Source organism: Octopus bimaculoides, chromosome 3, assembly GCF_046866305.1.
Source record: "Octopus bimaculoides isolate indiv1 chromosome 3, ASM4686630v1, whole genome shotgun sequence".
In the NCBI taxonomy this organism is placed as follows: Eukaryota; Metazoa; Mollusca; class Cephalopoda; order Octopoda; family Octopodidae; genus Octopus; species Octopus bimaculoides.
The window spans coordinates 49,118,123-49,142,336 of NC_142930.1; the positions used below are offsets into that span (position 1 = coordinate 49,118,123).

General features: G+C 32.9%; 1 protein-coding gene across 2 annotated transcripts in view; it reads left to right on the forward strand.

Moving 5' to 3' along the window:
- Positions 1-17,394, forward strand: part of LOC106876642 (uncharacterized) — a 66,956-nt gene extending 49,562 nt beyond the window's left edge. The window contains exons 12-14 of one of the 2 annotated variants that reach the window (XM_014925255.3): positions 7,140-7,256; positions 13,283-13,376; positions 16,429-17,394. In XM_014925255.3, the coding sequence (XP_014780741.2) occupies positions 7,140-7,256; positions 13,283-13,371 (206 nt within the window). In that variant the 3' untranslated portion in view covers positions 13,372-13,376; positions 16,429-17,394. The remainder of the gene's footprint in view (positions 1-7,139; positions 7,257-13,282; positions 13,377-16,428) is intronic. The other variant, XM_014925256.3, reaches the window with a different exon arrangement.
- Positions 17,395-24,214: the final 6,820 nt, after the last annotated feature.

The following is a 24,214-nucleotide window of genomic DNA, read 5'->3' on the forward strand; positions in this document are numbered from 1 at the left end:
CATGCTCCAATGGTGCTCTTAGCGCTCCACTGGCACGGGTGCCAGTCATCAAATTTGCGAATTTGATTTTGATTTCACTTGCCTCAACAGGTCTTCGCAAGCAGAGTTTAGTGTCCAATGAAGGAGAGGTACGCAAAAGTGTGCTGGTTACACCCCTGGCATAGGCCACGTGTTATGGTCTCACTTAGCTTGCCAGGTCTTCTCACGCACAGCATATTTCCAAAGGTCTCGCTCACTAGTCATTGCCTTCTGAGCGTCCAGTAACACTGTACTTATTCCACGTCCTCGCGTTGTTGTTTTTCGTGTTTTTTCTTGCTTGTTCATGTTTGGATTGATTATTTATATATATATATATATATATATATATATATATGCAATGGTTTTTGGTAGGCAGTGTTGATTTTTACAATTCTGACATGTACTTTTGAACTTTGGGCCTGACGGAGGCAAGATGGTTGATGCTGGTGGAACATGAAAAGCACCTTTTGAGTGTTGGGCCTCACAGAGGCAATGACAAATGACCGACACCTATGGTATTATGCCATGCTTGATTAGAAGATCAATCAAGCCAAGTGAAATCTTAGCTGTGGCAGATACTGGTGTCATGCAAATGGCACCCATGCCAGTGGCATGTAAAAGTGAACCACTCTCAGAATGGTTGGCATTAGGAAGGACAACCAGCTATAGAAACCATGCTAAATCAGATTAGAGTCTGATACAGCTTCCCTGCTTGCCAGCCCTGGTCAAACCATCCAACCCATGCCAGCATGGACAACGGACATTAGGTGATGATGATGTTGAATAATAGTAATATTTTATAAGTGATCATCATGCAACGACTAAAGAAAATAGTCTAATATTGGGGTATATTGACGGAAAAAAGTAAGGTTTTCCATATGCATGGGACTTGAACCCACAGCTCTTTGTTTTTGCAACAAGTGTGTTACCATTATACCAATGTACCCCTGGCTTCTTTCTGTCAGATTTAAGAACTATAATTAGTTCATAGTGTTGTTTCTATGAACAAACATCATGTGCTTTTTCTGCAATGGTTTTTTGGTAAGCAGTGTCAATTTTTACAATTCTGTAAATAATAATTATAATATTTTATAAAGTTAAAGATTATAAGCAATCACCATATACTGACTTAATAGTCAGAAACCCTACTTTTTTTCCATTGAGGGCTTATATGCCCCAGTATTAGACTATTTCCTTTTGTCATTGCCTAGTCATCACTTATAAGCTCGAAACTTATAAAATATTATTATTATTATTATTATTATTATTATTTACAGAATATATCACAGGAGTGGTGGCGAGCTGGCAGAAACGTTAGCACACCGGGCGAAATGCTTAGCGGTATTTCGTCTGCCGTTGCATTCTGATTTCAAATTCTGCCGAGGTCGACTTTGCCTTTCGCCCGTTCGGGTGTTGGTGTGTTTACATTCCTGTAACTTAGCGGTTCGGGAAAAGAGACTGATAGAATAAGTACCAGGCTTAAAAAATAAGTACTGGAGTCGATTCATTTAACTAAAAATTCGAGGTGGTAGCCCAGCATGGCCACAGCCTAATGACTGAACAAGTATATGATAAAAGATAAAAGATAATATATATATATATATATATATATATATATATATTTATATATATATATGTATGTATGTGTGTGTGTGTGTGTGTATATATATATATGTATATATTGTATATTTATATGTGTATATGTATATTTATATGTATATATATATATGTATATATATACATATATATATACATATATATATATATATATATAAATATATATATATATATATATATATCTGTATATATATGTATATATATGTATGTGTATGTATATATATGTATGTATGTATATGTATGTGTATGTATATATATGTATGTATGTATATGCATGCACATGTACATTATTTTCCATGAGATGTACCAATTCCACAATACGCACATTCAACAAGACTCCTCCAAAACATTCACTCTCTGCTCTGCCACTCTCACCACTATGTAGACTAAATAGCAAATCTAAAAACACCTTGTATAACTCACCTGTGATTCCTTATCTTTCAACAAAAACAAAGTTGTATTTGACATTCTGTAGATCATTCAATCATGTTTGGTATAGGAATCTTCTAGCTAATGTCTCTTGGATGTTGTAGCTCTCTCTCTCTCTCTAATATACTCTATATTAACTCTGGTCTCCGCTAGGGTTTAGTTATGGACACTATTTCTCCTATACATTTATAACAAACTTGCTGTTACATTTAACAAGCTTGCTCTTCTTTCCTCCCTAAATGTCCACACAGACATAATTCAGTTGCAACGTAGACTTGCATCATCCAGTAGCTACCTGCATTGCCTCCATGAACGAACATCAAAGCATTCTCTAATACGGCCATGATGATGTCTCAACAACAAAAAGACACAGTCACTGCACATATCGAGGAAATAATCTTATATTTCTCCCTTTGAAGTCTTGAACAGAATGTAAATAAAGCCCTTAAAGTTGGCCATAAATACTAGGCTCCACAATTTGACAATTTTTATTTGTGAGCTCATGCTGATAAGATTTCTAACCTTAGTCTGCAGAACCAGGAAATGCTTCATCAAAAAAAAGGGATCTTTTTTGAAACGGGGGCGCCAGTTTTCATTAATGTTTTATGTAGTGTTTTTGGTACCGAAAGACTTTCAAACTTCGTATACTTATCTATTTTGTGTTATAGAACAGAAAAATATTTTTGTATTCAAATTTATTTCATGTAAAAAATTGTCTTATTTCGATAATTTTTACTAATCACCGACGTCTATTCAGTTGAAAACAGTTAGCGCTGTAACGGTGTATATCGTATTAATCCCCTAACTCTAACCCTAACCCTAACTAAACTGTTAACCGTAACCGTAACCCTAACCCTAAAACTAACCCTAACTCTAGAATCCGAACTCTAAAATTGTTACACACATAGATACGCACAGCGTAATTTATTATATAAACAATATATGCGTATAAATTACGATTAAACCGGATGAAATATGTCACAGGGAATAACATTTTTATGACCGCCCAGCAGTAACTCTTATTCAGCTGAATAGACGTCAGTGATTGGTTGAAATTACAGAAATACGACAACTTTAACATGGAATAACTTACAAATTCCTTTTTTTTGTTAAGAAGACTAAGAGTAAAAGATGTTTTATATGACACATTCTACCAGTGTCCCAAGTTTCAAAGTGTTTCGTTAGTGTTTCGTTAAGAAAATACTGGCGCCCCCGTTTTAAAATAGATCCAAAAAAAGTTATCTAATTGGCATAGACCTACTCACCAACTCATATAAACTTCTCAGTCATAGATAATGTGCTGTCTCTTCACTCTGACTTCTATTGCTACAGTAACAACTCCTGATTCTTGTAACTAGCCAACTGCTTATCACCTCCATCCAACGAACTCCACAAACTCATCTTTCCTCTTATTGTGTCCGACCACCACCACTCCAAATCTTGCTGTAACCATTTAACTCAATCCTTCCTCCCAAGTGCATCAGTTGTCTGGAATTTTCTTCCTACTTATGTGTTCAAGCCTGAGCATTAACCATGTTGAATGTTAGTAGTCAGGATCAACTAATGTAGATTTTGAGTTTTATGGACAACTAAAAGAGGAGTAATTATACAGTAACAAGGTTGATTTCTGGGGAGGATGAATGTAAATAAAAGTTCTTGGTATGTAAAATTATTCAATATTATTCTCTTGAAATTAAATATAAATATATTTCAGCAAATCAAAAATAAATTCGTCTTTTTTTTTTTTCACATTCCTATTCAGCATAAACTTTAAAAGATTCTCTTTAAATTCTCTTAATGATAGACAAGCTCACCAGTTCTCTTTAATATCAGTAGCATACTGCTTCCCCAAGCAATTCATACTAGTTATGCTTATACTTTAAGTGATTCATTGCTTGCTAGCTTTTTACTCTTTCTGTACTATTAACTGTCCTCACATCTGATCAAATAACTTGCTGAAATTGTGGTAAAGACATGATGAAAAACAATCAATTAGGAAAAAGTGTCTAAAAGAAGTTGTTGGATTTCATTCTGGTTGAAGAAAAGTTATTAAATTATAATGTTCATCAAAACAAAAAACAAAACGCATTACTCTTAAAAAGAAACGAGTAATTTATGACATAAATATTACTTTGGAACTGCCACTTGACAATTTGTAAAACTGAAATTCATTATCTTAAACTAAACTTATTTAAAATTTGCTTTGAAACTTTGATCTTAGTTTTGATACATTTCACAAGTTTACATTAAAAGATATCTTTGTTTACTTTTTGTGAGTTGTTGTAATAAAATGTTTAATTGTTTTGATAAAATAACATTTAGTAGACTTTAAAAACCATCATGTTAAGTGTGTGTTTGTAGTGCTCGGTGGAGTTTTATCTATATTTAGTAAACAAAGGGTTGCAATGAAATTCAGTGACAAGTATTGTATTTATTCATGCATAATATGCACCCAAACTGTGGGCAATGTAATCTCCATAAAAATATCTCTCATGTAGGAAAAAGGAGTGCATAAAATATATTAAAAAAGTTCATGCATCCTAAACAAATCAAAGCACAATTCTCAAAGTGGCCTTTGAACTTCACCAGTGTAGAGCACCAACTGTGAAGTCAACATTGTGGAAATCACATGATGGTGTTTGGTTTTTTTTCTAGAAAATCAATTTGATTTTGATATTGATAGTGCATCTGAATAAGTTGAAAATCAATGTTACTCTTCAGTTTGTATAGCGACACACACATATATTATTAAACAGAACAAAGCACATATTATTTAAGTGTAAATTATTTTAAAGTTCCTCTAACTGTTTAATATGCATATTTAAAAAAAACAAAACTGTCTTTGAATATATATTTTATACATCAGCTATTTGGGATCTGGAATTTTTTTTTTTTTACAGCTAAAATGACTTGTTTAAAACTCTTAATAAATTGAAGCATCACTGCATTTTAAATTTTTAGAAAGCAAAAACCAAAAACCGTTTCTAACCATTTCATCTAGCGTTTTCTATATAATTTCGTGAGATGTAATTTGTATTGACATCATATGAAGATAGTATCTATTTACAGTTAGACCTCAATTATCTAAACCAGATGGGTGAGGGAAGTATTTTCTTCAGATAACTGATTTGATTGTAAACAAAGGAAGCCATGCTAAAAATAATTACATAATAAAAAAGCATGTTTACTTAATCTTTTTACCATTCAGTTGATAAAATTTTGCACTCATGTGCAATCTTTGATGCCTTTCACCTATGACCCAGACAGTGTATTATCTTGTCTTCTGTTTGAATTTCAATGATGTTTGCTTTTTATTCATAGACTTGGTAACAACAACCAACTTAATTACTTGTAATATGAAGGGGTGCTGAAAAGTTCTGGTTTTGAGTAAAAGAAAGTTCTGGAGGATCAGTTAATTATGATCTTATTCAACATATTCCCTTCTCAGATTCACACACTTATTGCAGTGGCCCTTCAGTATTTCTAAGCCCTGTAAAAGAACTTGGAAAGTTGGCCCTTCACCAGGCCTTTCCTTAAAGCCAGGAAATTTTCAGCACCCCTTCATAAATAAATAAATAAACAACATTATAGAGTGATGAAGAACCACTGATTTTACCATGCTTTCAAATATTTTAATATATCAGTCACTTTTATGTGTTAGAATTATTTTAACATTATTTAAAGTGACTGAGATCAGACTTGTAGACTGACCAACACATGGTACTTTCATAGCTGTAAACAAACAATGCTGTTGCCAGCCCTGTGTTGGTAACAACTCTTTGATATAACACTACCCTATGTTTTTTCATAATTCCAATTCACTCTTAATCATGTAAACAAATGACAAATTGATAGCATCAGTATTACTTGTTAGTTTGCTTTTCAAACAGTACAACTAATTAAATATTCTTGGGACTTTGAGATCTTGTTTAATTCTTATGAAATTCAGATAATAAATCAATACAATCTAATATGAGCATACTTGTAAAATTTAATGACCCATTTAACATATCACTATTGCAGAATATATCACTATCATTATTATCTTGATTTTAAACTGTTCATTACACATCAGTTAGCTCCAACAATAGATATAACTTACTTTCAGTTACACTATCCTAAATATAACCTTGCACTTAGGGCTGGGTAAAAAATACATATAATTTATTTCTCATGTATAATGCACACTATAACTTTTAGGTTTGAAAATCTGGGAAAAAGTGCTTATTATACAGGAATGAATATATGAATGTATTTAATAATAATGATAATAATGAAATTATTGTATACAGTGCTTAGGTGCATTACAACTTGTCAAAAGTGTGCATAAAGCAAAGCATATGCAGTATTGTACAATTTTCTCTCAGATTAATGTCTTAGGAAATATTGTGGATCTTTTTTAAAACGGGTGCCACATTTTTCATTAATGTTTTACGTAGTGTTTTTGGTACCGAAAGACTTTCAAACTTCGTATACTTATCTATTTTGTGTTATAGAACAGAAAAATATTTTTGTATTCGAATTTATTTCATGTAAAAAATTGTCTTATTTCGATAATTTCAACCAATCACTGACAAGTATTCAGTTGTTTACATTTACTCCTTTGGCTCACTAAGCGATGTAAAGCGTATTTAATCTCCATACCTTCATTTTATTTGCTTTTTTCATTTTAAATTTGCTTTAACCCTAACCCTAACCCTAACCCTAACCCTAGGGTTAGGGTTAATTGTTTCAGAATCGTTTGTTTATGTAGTCGGCACTTAATGTATATCGGCTGAATGGACGTCAGTGATTGGTTGAAATTACAGAAATACGACAACTTTAACATGGAATAATTTATGGATTTCTTTTTTTTTAAGAAGACTAAGAGAAAAAGATGTTTTATATGACACGTTCTACCAGTGTTCCAAGTTTCAAAGTGTTTCGTTAATGAAAAATGTGGCCCCCGTTTTAAAAAAGATCCAATATTGTGAATTTGAAAAGAAAAGATTGTAACTGCATTAATATTTTTGAAAATCAGTTCTATTAATATAATAATTTTATTATTTGAAACATATTGGAATAATCTATTTCAGGGGTTCAGTCACCTCTTGACCTAAGTGATGTAAGTCATGACATATCAACCATTCTCGACAGTTTGGAACTAAATAGTAACACAAAATCAAATAAATCAAACCAGCACTTTAAAACAGGTAAAACATTTCCATGTGTCCTTCTTTTCAATCTCTGCAATATACTGTTCATTCTTTTCTCATTGATTTGTTAATTTCACTAATGTTCCCATTAAACTGAATACATAATTTTTCTCTTTGCATCTAAAATACTGATATCTTCATACCATTCTTCTTTAAACATGACTATCTTTTAACTATCAAGTGCTTATAATTACTAAGTTGCTTATATCATCATCCTTACCAGCATCTCTATCACCACTACTATCCTCATCATCATGATCATCACTGTCATGACTGCTTTTCCTCATTGACATAGGTTAGCTAGATCTGTATAATCAATATTGATCTTTTTTTTATTTTCCTTTTTGTGAGGTCCAAACCATTTCACATTTGACTGAACCACTTCCTCAGACAGTCTCCAATGTTGTAAATCTACCGTAGATACTCTTCATTATAAACACATATCTTTTTATTCCATTTGCTTCAATTATTTACCAGAGCAGGCAACTTACTAAGCATAAAAACATTTCATGTCATTTGTCTTCCATCACTTCAACCTTTCTTACATATTAATGCTGTACTTTCAATAAGAGCTCATTAGTCTTCAGCTGTTACAGATCCTCTGCACTTACCAACAATGTTTCACCTTTACATTTCATCATGCTTTTGGTATGAAAAAGAGAAAATCTTTGTTGTTAACAGTGGTAACTCATATTCCACTCTGTTTCCTCCCTTGCTCCTACACTATCACTTTCATTAGTAATCATATTATCTAAGAAGCTGAACTTACAAGCCAGCCATCTGAGTATTCCATAGCTTTCAATTCATGACTGCTTCAGCTACCAGCGATTCATTTACTCATCCTGCACTAACAACACTAGTGAATTTCTATCTATTATTTACTTCTTGTACTCTTGCACACTGAACAACTGAACAAGGCCACTCCACAGATGCTACCAAGCTTTTGTGCTGTGCTCTCTGAGTCTTACTAGAACTTTTGAACACCAGCCTATTCTTTCAAATCCTGAAATGAGCTCTCAAATGAACACTGAATGGTTCTTCTTAAATGTGTTGTTTTTATTTTTTTTAATACAAAAGCCTTCTTGCACTTGTATTTTGTCTGAAGGTTATGTCCAAAACTGAGATGCTATTCAGTATCACTAATATAAGTCCAGCCACGTCCATCAATATGAAGAAATAATAATCATTCTTATTACCTTCTATACAAAACTGTTAGAACACTACTGAAAAATTGATTTTCATGTAGTGTATCTGTTGAAGCAATTTTTCTCTGGGTTAAATGTATTGGAGTTGGATCTACATTTGGCAGACTTTCCTTCTCCTATTCATTCTCTACATTTAGCAACCTTTCATAATGGCATTTCCAAGTCTCTTACTTTGCAGAATCATTAATTGCAATGGAACAATCATCCATGTGGACACATTTCTCTGATGTTATAGGAGAGAAATGTGTCCACATGGATGATGGTTTACTTGCAGTTAGTGATTGTGCAAAGAAAGTGGCTTGGAAATGACATTATGAAAGGCTGCTAAATGTAGAGAATGATTGGGAGAAAGACAGTCTACCTAATGTAGACCCCAACTGAGGGACCAGTTATCCGAATCAACAGTAGCTTGGTAGATAAAGCAATTAAGGATATGAAGACAGAGAAAGGCCCTGGCCCATTAGGAATCACCATTGAGATGCTTAAAATATCTGGCAAAGTAGGATATGGCCTAGTCACCTGTATAGTAAATCAGGTTGTCCATGAGGGAGTCATACTCTACGATTAGCATAGCAGCATCTTAGTCAGTTGCTACAAAGGCAAAGGTGATGCCTTAGACAAAAATAATTACAGAATCATCAGCTTGTTGGATCAGGTGATGAAAGTCACAGAAAGGGCCATAGCTTAATTAATTAGATAGAGAGTTAGCATAGATGAGATGCAGTTCAGATTTAGGCTGGTTAGGCAACTGCAAAAGAAGTATTTAGCCAAAAATAAACCTCTGTACCTGGTTTTTGCTGAAATGGAGAAGGCTTTCAACAGGGTCCCCTGCTCACTTATCTGGTGGTCCATGTGGAAGCTAGGAAGAGATGAGTGGTTAGTGAGAGCAGTACACGCCATGTATAGGGATGCTACCAGTAAGGTGAAGGTTGGCAACAATTATAGCAATGAATTCAGTGTACTGGCAGGAGTTCACCAAGATCCAGTTCTCAGTCCCCCTCCTGTTTATCTTAGTCCTCCAGGCCTTAACAGAGGAATTCAAGACTAACTGTTCTTGGAACCTCCTCTATGCTGATGACCTTGTTCTTATAGCTGAAGCACTACCTAACCTTGAGAAGAGATTTCAGGTGTGGAAACAAGGCCTGGAATCTAAAAGCCCTAGAGTTAATTTAGCAAAAACCAAAATCTTGGTAAGTAGGGAAACCAACAAATTACTAGATCTTTCTGGGAGATGGCCCTGCTTGATATGTAAGAAGGGTGTTGGTAGAAACTCCATACATTGTACCAAATGCATGCTTTGTGATGTGCATGGATGAGGATAGCTGCATAAAGAAGTGCCGAACTCTAATTGTGGAGGTTACCTGTGGAAGTGGTAGACCCTGAAAGACATGGGACAAAGTAATGAGAAAGACTCTTTGGATACTGAGCGTTACTAAGGAAATGACAAGGGATCAGGAGGTGTGGCAATATGTTGTATTTGATAAGATGCATGTAGCAGTATCTCAGAAAGGTTAATGGAGAATATAGTATTTGTGTGTGGTAATGTGCAGGTACAATAAGCTCTAAAAATGTGCAGATGATAGACTCCCTCAAAAGCTCAGTGCTATCATTAGAAGTAGTTGATACTTCTGTTACTTAGGAAACCAAGTTAGCAGTGGTGGAAGAAGTTCTGAAAGTGTAGTTGCTTGAATAAGAACAGGCTGGGCAAAGTTCAGAGAGCTTCTACCTTTGTTGGTAACTAATGGCCTCTCTTTCAGATTGAAAGAAAGAGTGTATGATGTCTGTGTACATATAGCTATGTTATATGGCAGTAAAACATGAACTTTGACTACAGAGGACTTGTGAAGGCTTGAAAGAAATGAAACTAGCATGCTCCTCTGGATGGGTAATGTCAATGTGCATGCACAACAGAATGTAAATGATTTAAGAGGAAAACTGGGTATAAGAGGCAAGAGAGAAAACTGTTGTATGCAAGAGAGGAAACTGCACTGGCTTAGTCATGTGATGCATTTGGAAGAGGATAGCTGTGTAAAGAAGTGCCAAGCTCTAATTATGGAGGATACTTGTGGACGGGGTAGGCCCAGGAAGACATGAGATGAAGTGGTGAGAAAGGATCTTTGGACACTGGGCCACACTTAGGAAATGACAAGGGACCAGGAGATGTGGCAATTGGAGTTTGGATAGCTCTGATGGTGGTGGTGGAGGAGAAGGGGCAGCAGCAGCAGTAGTAGTAGTAGCAGCAGCAGCAGCAGTAGTAGTTGTAGTAGTAGTAGTAGTAGTAGTAGTAGTAGTAGTAGTAAGTAGTGCAGGTGCAGGCTTACAAAACACTTGTAAGTATATAATTTTCTGGTTGCTTTTGGAAGCCTTCTGAGCTACTTACAACTTCATGGACAAGGCAATAAGTAAGCGTCTACGTGGTCACTAGACTAGCTAAAAATCATACCCTACCATCTTATAAAAGGATAAGATAGATTAAAAATGGAATATCTTTAATTATTGGTCTGCTCTTCCAGAGAGCTCACCTGGAGCTGAACAATTAAGTCTCTCTGTCATATGGCAGTGCTGAGAATGAGATGCTGAGCCAGCAGGCTGGCACTATATCAATTAATCTAACTGAAACATACTGTTTTAGTTCAGTTACATTTGCCACTTCCTTGGGATTGATTAAATAATAATCTTCTAATATAATTGGCAGTTTTTTTCTTCTCTCTTTGTCCATCCTTCATCAAAGATGTAGCTGCTATGATACTTTCACTATCTCTGCATTTCAGTTGTTCAGACTATAAATTTTTATATATATTTATTTGTATGTATGATCTATTAATTATTAAATGATTATGAAGAGTGTATTTTACTCTGTAAGTTCCTTTAAATATACTTTACTCTAAGTAATTAACTATAAAATTAAATATTAAACTGGATTTTCCACAGGTACTCACTAGTTACTAATAATACACCAAGACTGTATGAATTAACTGTCTTCACTTCCTTAGAAATAGATCTTTGTCTTTATCAAAATAAATCATTATTACTGTTCAACTAAACTACATACTATTTCTTTTCATGCTCTATACATTACTTTAGATTGAATATACTTGTAGATCATTTCATTATTATGCAACTTTACCGTGAATAATTTTCACACCTAACACTAAATATTCCAATCATGCCAATTTTTATCAAATTTTTCCATATGAATTAGTTTTAATATATGTTGATGACTTCTTGCCCAGATAAATTGATTTAAATCATTTAATTTTCAAATCTCTTATCAATATACTTTTATCATAAAATAGATTACAGATATTCAACATAACAAACTGAGACAACTATTTTTATCAACAATGCAATTTAAATCAATACTTATGTCATATTGTTGTTATAATATGGAAGTTTGTGTGTGAGAAAAAGAGATTATACAAATAAATACATATAATTGTAAGTTTATTGATGTTTCCAAATTAGTCTCTTGCTTTTTTTTTTTTACCTTATATAATTAAAATAAGATTTGATCTACATAATCAAGAACTTAATTTCTGCAGAACTGTAGTACAAGAAGGCACCTCATGTGTGTGTGTGTGTGTGTGAAGGCACATGACTTAGGGGTTAGAGCATTGGGCTTACAATTGTGATGTTGTGAGTTCAATTCCTGATCTGGGCTGTTTGTTGTGTTCTTGAGCAAAACATTTTATTTTATGTTGCTCCAGTTCACTCAGCTGTAGTTCAATAAGAAACAAGAACAAAAAAGAGATAAGAATTCGCTAAAAATTAAGTTTTAAACAGCTGCTGTGCAACTGTGTTAATGACCAGGTTGCACTGACATGATGAAAATTTGATACCAAAAAATAAATGGAAAGCGTATTTTAAAAGATTTTATGTGTGTATGTGTGCATGTGTGTAGGGATGACTTAAAATGACTTTTTCATAATGTGATTGATTTAGTTTCAACATAGTCTCAGATCAAGTCTGTTGCCAAACAATTACAACTTTATAAAATTATAGACAGATAAATTAGAAACTGCTATATGTAATATAAGGTGCATGGCTCAGTGGTTAGAATAGCGAGCTTGCAGTCGTGAGGTTGTGAGTTTGATGTCCTGGACCAGGCTGTGTGTTGTGTTCTTGAGCAAGATACTTTATTTCATGTTGCTCCAGTTCACTCAGCTGTAGAAATGAGTTGTGACATCACTGGTACCAAGCTGTGTTGGCCTTTGATTTTCCCTTGGATAACATCAGTGGTGTGGAGAGGGGAGGCTGGTATGCATGGGCGACTGCTGGTCTTTCATAAAACAACCTTGCCTGGATCTGTGCCTCGAAGGGTAATTTTCTAGGTGCAATCCCATGGTCACTCATGACTGAAGTAGAGCTTTTTACCTTTTATATGTAATAAAGATTGTAGTCGCTAATTTATTTCTGAAAACTTTGAATCCTTTCATTTTTACAAAATAAAATCAACATGGAGTGAGGTGGTATGGGCATGTGTTGAGGAGGGATGAAGAGCATGTTCTGAGGAGGGTGATTGCGTTTGAGGTAAATGGAGCACAAAAGCAAAGTAGACCGAGGAAAAGGTAGAGGATGAGATTGGGAGGGTTGGTTTGAAAAAGGAGGACGTCTAAAACTGGGTGAGATGGTGTGAGGGCAGTTGCTATGGCATCGAGGTAGATCCGGCCATCCCCATTAATGGGGAAAAAACCCAGATTTAAAACACTGGGTGATGATGATGATATTGTTATGTTATTTTTTACATTAGTAAATGTTAAAGTTATACATTCGTTTTTAGTTATTGTTTGGTTGTTTTTTTTTTGTCGTTTTTTACAGATGTGATTTCAACTCCTGAAGAATACGAAAAAGAATTGGATGATATGTTGGCTCAAGTTCAAAAAGATCATAATATCATATCTCAGTAATAATGGTAATTATACTGGATATTTTCGATTTAATATATTTGAGACTCTTTTTTTTAGCAAATTATTCTAGATATTCCATTGGTATTACCACTAGCTAATTTCATTGAAATCTTAACTCTATAATTTAGGCATTTTATCTCATTTTGATGTGTGCTAATCAAATTTTAGAGTTCAGATGTGGTCTAGGAAGGCTTTCAAAAATCACCGAATGTATCCATTCTTTCTAACTAAACTTCAAAAGAACAAAATTTTGATGACCCATTCTCATATTGTCTTCCCTTTATGTTGCTTATTTCTTGTTTGAACTATACCATTATGATATCAACAATGTTTTATTACTACAACTTCTTAGATATTTGCTACTGCTATCAGTTTCTTCATAATGGCATCTTCTTTAGTGATTGAAAAAAAATTATTAGCATTTCTAAAATAAACATTAAAAAAAAAATTTTATGAGAATATTGATTATAGGATAGTGAGTTTTTTTTTTAACACTTCTTGGAAAAGATGATAGACGACAAAGATATGTGATGCATTGCTGTACTCAAGGAGACCCACCCACCACAACAGAATTGGGATCTTAAAACCAAAAAAAGCATTGGTGTGGGAGCTGGTGCCACATAAAAAGCATTGGTGTAGATGCTGGAGCCACGTAAAAAGCACTCTGTACACTTTGTAAAGTGGTTGGTGTTAGGAAGGACATCTATCTGTAAAAATCAAGTCAAAACAGACTATGGAACTTGGCATGACCCAGTTCCTGTCAAGCCTTCCAACCTATGGCAGCATTGAAAACAGATGTTAAATGTTGATGATGATTTCATGGAGCTTATTTAATTTCACAGATTTTTCCATGTTTTTCTAAACTCATAGTATATGAATCAACAATTATTATGTAAATGGGTTGGTTTTGTGATTGACATTTACTCATGAAGTATAACCTAGACTCATCCATTCACTCTAAAGTTTGAAGTAAATGAAAATACTTAGAAGGGCCTTGCTCAAAATCACAACCAAATACATTTGGTAAGAATCTGATCATCATCATTGTCATCATCATTTTAATGTCCAATTTTCCTTGCTACCAAGTGTCATATTTTGCAGGCAAATTATTTTTCATGGTTAGATCCTTCACTTGTTTCCAAAGAAGGTAATATTCCCATGATAGACTGTATTTCCACGGAATATTGTAAACAAATGACACCTTTTGTATGGTAGCAACATTCATTTACAACTATCCTGAGATGTCAAGAAGAAGAAGTATAAGCACACACACACATACACATGCACACGTGCATATTCTACCTATTAAATTCACTCACAAGGCTTTGTTCAGCCTGGTGATCTATATTAAAAGGTAAAAGACACTTGTCCAAAGTGCCACACAGTGAAACTGAACCCAAAACTTTGTGGTTAGGAAGGAAACTGCTTAACTACCCAGCCATGCCTGCACATATGTCATATTTAATAATATTCATAGTAAATAATACACACATACAAAATCATAATTGGCATAGATGATATATATACAATTGACATAGGCACAGAAATGCCAGTGTGGTTAAGAAATTTGCTTTCCAACTGCACAATTTCTAGTTCAGTTCCACCGTGTAACACTTTTTGCAGGTGTTTCCTACTGTAGCCCCAGGTTAACCAAAGCCTTGTAAATGAATATGGTAGAAGAAAACTGAAAGAACCCTGTCATATACGTGTGTGCCATTCTCTTGACATCACACACGATAGTTGTAAACTAGCATTATCATACAAAACTATATTCTTTGCTTCCAGTCTTCTGTGGAAACATCTGGTCATGGAGAAGTATTACTTTGCTGGGAAACCGATGAGGGTTGCTGACAGGAAAGGTGTCCTGTTGTAGAAAATTTGTGTCAGTGATTTCCATCTGCCACATGCAAACATGGAAAAGTGGATTTAAAGATAATATTGATGACAACAATGTTGTGTATTTTATAACAGGAAAAAAATGGAGTCAGTTCTTCAATTTATTTTTATTTCATAAGGAGAGTTTATTTTATTAATTATCTGATCTAATAAAATCATCACTTATCAACAAAATGATATCTACTAATTACTATGTATATAAGTATTTATATATTTTCATATGAATTAAAGTTGTAGAAAAGCTGAGACAGTAGTGTCAAAATAAAGATTATGAGAAAATGTTTTGAGAGTCAAAAGATGTATTAGAGTTGGTATAGATTATGACTTGATGCTTTGCAGAAGAAAAAAAGGAGTACTGCAGCAATCCTATTTCATTTCATCCCTGACATTTTTTATAGTTTCATGTCTAATAAATCAAAATTTAGTGAAACAATTGTTTTGAGCTTCTCTTTTTATTTATTTGGTTCTGAAGCAGCCAAATAAGTACAAGTTACCTTGCCTTTTCTAGCAACAGACGTATTGTTTATTTTTGACATTCCAACGTATGTTTTAGCCTACAACATGACTTATAAAATCATATTTTTCTTTATACCACCAACAAAAACAGTATTATAACTATCAGTGCTATAATAATTATTTTAATGCATAATCTTGAATTGTGTACTATACTGTTAATAAACAAAATACCATAAATAAGTGGCCAAGTGTAACAGTCAGGTTGTATATAGGTCAACATTGACAAGTGTTAGGTATAATACAGTGTACACTCTCTTCACAGTATGTTACCAGTATATTGTTATTTACATTTTGATTGCTTTAGATTAAAAGTTCATGAATACTGGAATAAACTTTCTTGCTAATTACTCCTTTTGAAACAACATAAACAGAATCATATACATGACACTAAAATGTTTTAATTGCTTTTCTTTGTTGTAGCTTTATTATAGTGTAGCACCACTAAAATATATTTTCATGAAAGGCATGCTCCAAAAATCTCATTATTTTACTCTTCATAAACTCATTACAAGTTTGACTGTGTTCAGTTCTCGACCAAGCCTTGTATGTAGATCCTTATTTGAAACTGTGTAGTGATATGTTAGATTTTATTCAGTAAAACTTATTAAAATGTTTTACTTATTATTATTTCATTTCTCTTTTCAGATTTTCGGAATCGTTAATCCTGGCTTCATTTAAAATAACATTCTAAAAAGAATGACCCACAAACTTTTCAAATTAATTCTTTCTCACTTTGATTCCTTAATTGCCACCCTTCTGTTAGTCAGATATTGTTAATAGTTTTACAAGAGCACAATTACTTTCATTTTAATGCTCCCCCTACAAAGTTTAATTTATTCCCCCCCCCCCCATTGCCATTTTCGAAAATATCTACTATTTCCAATGTATGTTACTTTAATCCTTTTAAAAAAAAAAACACTCCCGTAGTATGTTACATCTCTTTTTATCAAAATTAGTTGTGGATATTTGATGGCTTAAAGATTTAGCAGTCACATTAAAATTATTTCTACTATGTTACTTCAAAGAAATTAACATTCAAATAAAATTATTAGAATGCAAAGTTGACAAAAATAATTAATTTGATGCTAATTTTCCTTGAATAATAAAATAAATAATAATAATGTTGGGAAAAATTTTGGATAATTTCTAACATCAAGTGTCTTTCATAATAGTCTATAAGAAAAAAAAAAATCTTTAAATATGGTAAGAAAAGGACTTTATTTAACAAAATTTTGAGAAATTGTTGATTGGTTTCTAACAGCTTTATTGTTTTGTTTTTTCGTTTGTTTTTTTTTTTTTTTTGTTGATTTATTTTTAGAATAAATTTTATTTACTTCAATTTTTTCCACATTCAGATTTGTTTTTGCTTTCTTCACATTCAGGTTGATGTAATTATTCTCATTATATAATTTATTAGAATTTAAAACTTTTTTTCTTTGTTTTCAACTTGCATCTCTACATAGATTTCTTCTCTATTTTTCTGCTTTGATATATGTGTATATTTTACTTTTGTTACTAATTTTATTCTTCAGCATTTCTCTCTTTTATCTGACAAGTTTGCATTGTACTTGAATAATTTAAAAGCAAAATAAAGAACTATTAACTACAAAAGTTTTTTGTTATTTGCTAGAGACATTTTGATACCTAAAATTTTATTTTAAAATATAACTGCTTGTTTAAAGATATACAGAAGAATATAAAATCTAATATGTTCCACAATTATAGAAACTACTAATAAAGGTACTAATAAAATAGGTTAGATTTAAACAAACACTGAATCAAGTACGACTTCCAACTTATTTAAATAGTTTCTCTTCATATGTAACTTTGGCAGTCTATGAAAACTCATTTTTAAGATTACTTAATTTTAAATTTATACAGGGTAATATATTGATTTGATTTTTAAAAAGTAAGTTAATTTTTAAAATTTGTGAGAATATAATTTTTTCAATGTATTGCTAAGAATGAATCAATGAGCTTGTAGAACAGCTTGGACCAAACACTTGGTTAATCCTAGAATAAATGTAAGATAAAGATCTTTTATTGATAAACATGATTACAGTATACTAACTACATCATTGAAAGTTAATAAAATTAAACCGATTTCATTTATTATGTTTATATTTAATCTTTACTTACAAGTGGCATATAGCAATTGTTCTCTTATCTGTTATGCTACCACTTTATATTAAATATCCAACAGTTCATATCTCTTTTTTTTTTCATCTGTGTCAGTTTTCCATTCACACAGGCCATATTAACCTTTCGTTACTGTATTTATTTTAAGATGCTCTGTTTCTTTCAATTATTTTAAATATAACAAAGAATTTAGTAAAATAACTTAGTTATCATTAAGCTAGTGTTAGGAACATTAATTGTGACTAAGGTTTGGTGGAAGATTTTAATTCAAAACTTGTGAAAACAAGACATTTGTACTACAGAGCCAGAGCTGATTTCAGCTGCATTGGTAATGAAAGGGTTAAATTATTCTAAACTATGACACATGCAGCAAACTGTTTTACAAATAGAAATTATTTTGTTGTCTATTCACTGCCCTTGACATCAGGAAGGCATTTGACTAGGGAAAATGTCCTGTAAGCTTTAGTTCTTATATCAGAAGCAACATGATATAGGAAATATATTATAATGAAAATGTTTAACCATAAATTGATTGCTCTGGGTTAGTGCACTGATGGAAATATTGACAATGTTTCTTGTATAGACATTGTTCTTTGTAGTATATAGAACCTCCAATATGAATGTGAAAATGTCTAAGCTGATAGGTACTAGATAACCAGGGAAAAGTCTGGTTGATATGTGTCATGTTCCATAGCAAAGACACATAACTCTCAAATAGCCTAGTCTATCTAGCTTAAATAATGTATCAGAGGGTAGTGCATTGCAATACCACCACTGTCAAATTGGCCAGTGGTTCATTAATTTGTAAATTTGGGTTCAACTTATGCAAATGTGACCAGAAAGGAGTTAGATCTGGTGACCTCATAATGAAGTTGGTAGAACTAATTACACGTTAGCAGATACATCTAATTAAGAATAATTAAATAACTGACAACAATAAGAAACTTCTTTAACGCATTCCTATGAACTGCCTATTTGGTGCTTCTAAGCTCTAGATAAAATGCTAATACTGTAATATTTTCCTAGATTTACTTACACAATTTACATTGTTAAATTTATTTCATGAGGCATCGAAAGTTTTATCGCACAGCTGCAACCTGATCACTGACACAGTGAAAATGTGAAATAAATTTAAAGTGAATTTCACAGCTCTGTGCATTATCAAATTTATCATCTATGATGTTGCTGATTCAGTTTCAACATACTCTAGGCAAATACAATTCCCAAACTCATTGTATTGTGATGACATTCAATTTTGTCAGTTTTTAATTCTGTAATAAGAGCAGCTACATCTGAATATTCCCCTAAGATACTCGAAGAGACCATCTGTAGTTCTGGTCTGAATGCATTATAAATACTCGGTCTGACTCTTGATTAATCTCATGAGTCACTAATCCAAGCCTAAATTGTTTTAGTATATCTCTCATTATGACAACAAATTATTTGGCTCTTTATCTTGACCAATGTGGACTATATACTTAGATGTTTCATCTTTCGATTCCTCATTAAGAATTGTTTCTATGGACATTTGTTTTGTTATGGAAAATGTCATAATTTGTATTGTCTTGCAGTTTCTTCTCTATGCCTTTTTAGTTGCTGCTCATTGTTGATATAACATCTGAATTTAATCATTAGGATAATGTTCAAATGTTATATAAAATCTTGGAAGTTAAAAATGCAATATAAAACTTCTAGTATATTTGCTAAGATATCTAACTTTCTATGATTAATTTTACTTTAAATAACATGCTTGGCCATGCCATTTAGCTGATGTTGTAATTATACTAACATGCATCTTGCTATTACTGCCAATATGCTTGTTGATCTACATCATTGTTTTAGACATTCCACATATTCCATTCTTCTGCCTTTGCACATTTAGACATTTTATCTAATATATTTACAGTTTTATGTGCAGCTTCTATAAAACCATTTTCCTTTTGTTTTCTTGCTTGGTTGAATTGTTCAAATTTGGTTGTCGGTGCAATCCATAAACAGACTAAATCTTACAGCAGTTTATTATGAATGCATCTTTCTTCTGGTACTAACTTGTATGCTGTTTTCCCTGTACAACCAGTTTTGTTTTTGTTCCAGATTTGGTGCTTTCAATTATTTTTAGACAAATAAATTAGTAGAGTCGTTAAAGCATCCAACACAATTCCTTAAGGCATTAATTCAGCCCCATGTGCTCTGAGTTGAAATCCCACTGAGGACAACTTTACTTTTCGTCTTTTAAAGGTTGATAAATAATTTACCAGATCAATAGTAGGATTGTTTCTTCTCTCTCTATCTCTATCTCTGGAAGAAATCAACTCTGGTCAGACCCAGAGAAGATGATGTCAACCAGGTATAAATCTCCAAGACATTCCATAGGTCACAACAGTACCTTTACAACTGCTGACAGAAGTTGAGAGAGCAAAGCAAGGCAGTTACTCTTATTTTAAATTGTTTTGTTACTGGTTTGTAATGTAAGTACATTTGATTTATAATTAGGTTATCATAAGGTTGTAAGGCGACAGAAGTGGTAGACAGTTGGATGAGAGGATTTCCCTTTTCTTACTTTAACAACTCTGTCTTTGCTACAATCTTCCATTTCTAATGAGGTAACAAACTTTTGTTTGTAAATCAGGAATATTTTTTACATCCTTGCTGGCATGGGCTAGATGAGAATTCTACTGTAAGATGCCCTGACACTAATCATTACGTCTTTTCATGTAAGATATTTTATTCCACGTTTTCCCATGTCAAATCAACCTGAGAAAACCAACAAAGAAACTCTTGATTCAGCTGATAAAGTTCTAAGTAAATTTAGACACACTCACTTGACAAATACATCTTTTTATAGCCCAGAAGGAGTGGAAAATAAATAAAACAAAGTTCCTAGCTATAAAATAAACTTTAGCCCCCAATAACAGATACTATAATTTGATCTAAGCCCAAATGAACATATCTCTGCATACCTGACAACAGAGTCTGTAGTAATACCTGATTACAGACTCTACTGTTGCATGATTGAATGATTAACTGTAAAAAGAAGACTGACTTTTCCAACGATATGCAAATATGCTAATTTGCTACCAAATTTGAGTAGTGCAAAACTTCTTAATAGAATAAATCCAAACAACACACTCCAGAAGATATTGGTTCATATTTCTCAAACAATTACAATAAATTCCTTGAATCAATGCTGACAGCTACTTCATTAATACATATTTTTAATGTTTTGGTAATTCAAAGGGAATATTTTGGGGTTCTTTTTTTTTTTTTTTCCAGTTAGAATATTTTAAAATACAGTCAGTCATTACCCATGAATGATGGAATATGCCTTGGTAGCATATGCCATGCTTTTATTAATTGTTTTAGTAGCTCATGTAGTCACATACAGTCACAGGCATTTTCTCACCCTTGAAATCTATGAACACATCTAGGAAGTGATCACTGAGAGAGAGAGGTGGGGGTTGGTGCAGCCCTCTCTCCCTCAGCTGTCTTGTTAGTACTCATTATAGCAAGGTACAGTGGAGCAATGTGAAATGAAGTACACAAGACTTCATTGATAATGAGCCAAACCACTTCTCTCTCTATCTGTCTCTGTTTCTTCACAATTAGAATATAGAACTGCCAAGACATTACACTGCCACCCACCCCACCCCCAATTAAAGATGCAAAGTTTTGAGCCATGTCTAGCAGGAAAGTTGACCACTATCTATATCACTTCTTTTTAATCAGCTTCTTTGGTGAACTATTAGATTGCTATGCATCAACAAGACTCTTTCTGACCTACATTCTATAAAATCTAGTGTACTTCAATGTTCAGTTCTATTTCGCATTTAACATCAACAACCTTAGTCGTGACATATACCAAGGAAATGGACAAACACTCATAAAACATCTAAAAAGTTCACCTTACAAATTCTGGATCTTACCATTGCAATATCATATTTATAACATAGCCTAAAGCAGCTTCCCAAAGCTATTCAGCCATTGGTCTCCATCAGGTACTTTTACATTCCACATTACGCTGTTGTTCACAGATCAAAGCTGGAGCTGTTGTTTACACAGAGTTAGGATAAACTGCATCCATTAACAGATCATTCAGTTAATTGGAAAACCAACTTATTACAACAACATGCACATTGGTGTGCTGTATCTCTTTTACTACTACTGGTAATAATAGTAGCAGTCTGTTCTACTGAACCAGCAAGCTGCATACTTCTCAATCCATTCACATCTCTTCCCCTTGTGTCTCAAACCCTAAACCTTTAACCAATCATTTCTTCCAGAACTGCAGACCCCTGGTATACCTGCTCAGCACATTTATTTTCTATAATCTACAGAAGTTCAAACTGAGCATCAACAACAGCCTTCTCACAAATCAGAATGCCTACAAATGTTCCTGGCATTGTTCCTCTTCAAGATAACTGAGAAAAGAAAAAAATGCAACTGTCCCATTATTGTTGAAAAGGCTTTCAGAATCAAAATCATTTAGCTACAAGATGGCTGATATTTTACCTCAAACAACCAAAACCAGATCCTAGAGTGATGACTGTTATGAATTAGGGATTTGATAGGATATAAAAATTTATTGCAGTAAATCCATATGTAGTAACCTAGTAATAAGTGAAGATTTACCAATCAGTTGGGTGGCCTTTTTATGGATGGAATCACTAGCAAGTTTATATGTAATGCAGTAACTAACATTGGTAGTAAGGACTTAATGTGTATCTTGAAAACCAGCAACTGTTTGGAGCTAGAGTAGGTTTATTTTTTTATCCTACAGAGAAGCAAAAATCTAAAGATTTGATAATATGAGCAAACTTCAGAAGTAACAGTATTGGAATAAAAGAAAGAGAAAAAAAAATCTTAAAAGAACTATACAAATTCTAGAAGAGCAAACTTGAAATAAATGTTAGAACTACAAATCCGCAGATTATAAAGGATACAAAAAGAAACTGCAAAGACTGTACAAAAGTAGAGACTATTTGTAAATATACTAATGTTAATGATTATTTTTGTTTTTTGTTTGTCATTAGACTGCAGCTATGCTAGGGCACTTACTTGAAGAACTTTTGTTGAATGAATCAAACTCAGTAATTATTTTTTCACATAGCCTAGAACTTATTCTATTGGTCTCTTATGCTGGACCTCTAAGTTACAGACACACACACACATATATATATATATATATAAATCCAAGAAAGTTAGGGTTTGTGAATCCAACCCACTAAGAGATAATATCTATCCAATATACTGCCAGAAGAATACCCAATTATTATTACACTAGTGTTTTTTCTTTCGTATTACCAAGTGCAATAAATGGGTGTGGGCAAAAGGATATTTTACCCTTAATTTATATAGCAATAAGAAAATGGAGGAGAATAGGTGGTATTCATCAACTTGCAGATATTGTATTGTGTCAATTTACCTGTTTATTTGTTAACTAAGAGGGCAATAGCAACAATTTATTATTGTTGTTATATATATATTATATATCCATATATATATATATACATGGATGAGTGAATTTTCCTTTGTTTACAGTTAACATGGAAAATTCAATAAACAGTTACCAAGGTAGCAAAATTCATGCAAGTAACAAGGATGTAGCAACCTGTTCAATGGCAGAAACTCCAGGTTAATGTACAGTAGTTTGTATAGTATAAATAAATAAATGGAGCTAAACGCAGGTGTTATTCAAATTCTTTTACTTCCGACATATGTTTCGAAGACAACATTGGTATTATTCCAAAGGAATAAATGGTATAAAATAATGTAATCTTCTCATCAGGGAAAGAAAGAGAATCAAACTCAACAATTAGCCATTTTAACAAATGTGATGACTGTCTGTCTTACTGTTGAGTTTGATTCTCTTTCTTTCTCTGATGAGAAGATTACATTATCTTACACCTTTTATTCCTTTGGAATAATACCAGTGTTGCCTTCAAAACATATGTCGGAAGTAAAAGAATTTGAACAACACCTGCGTTTAACTCCATTTATTTATTTATATCCATATATATATATATATATATATATATATATATATATATATATATATATATATCCATATATATATTTGTGTGTATATATATATCCATATATATATTTGTGTGTATATATATATATATATGTATATATATATGACGCATGCGTACGAACAGCCATGCTACATGGCAGTGAAACATGGGCTGTAACTGCTGAGGACATACGTAAGCTCACAAGGAATGAAGCCAGTATGCTCCGTTGGATGTGTAATGTCAATGTGAATACCCGTCAGAGTGTAAGTATCTTGAGA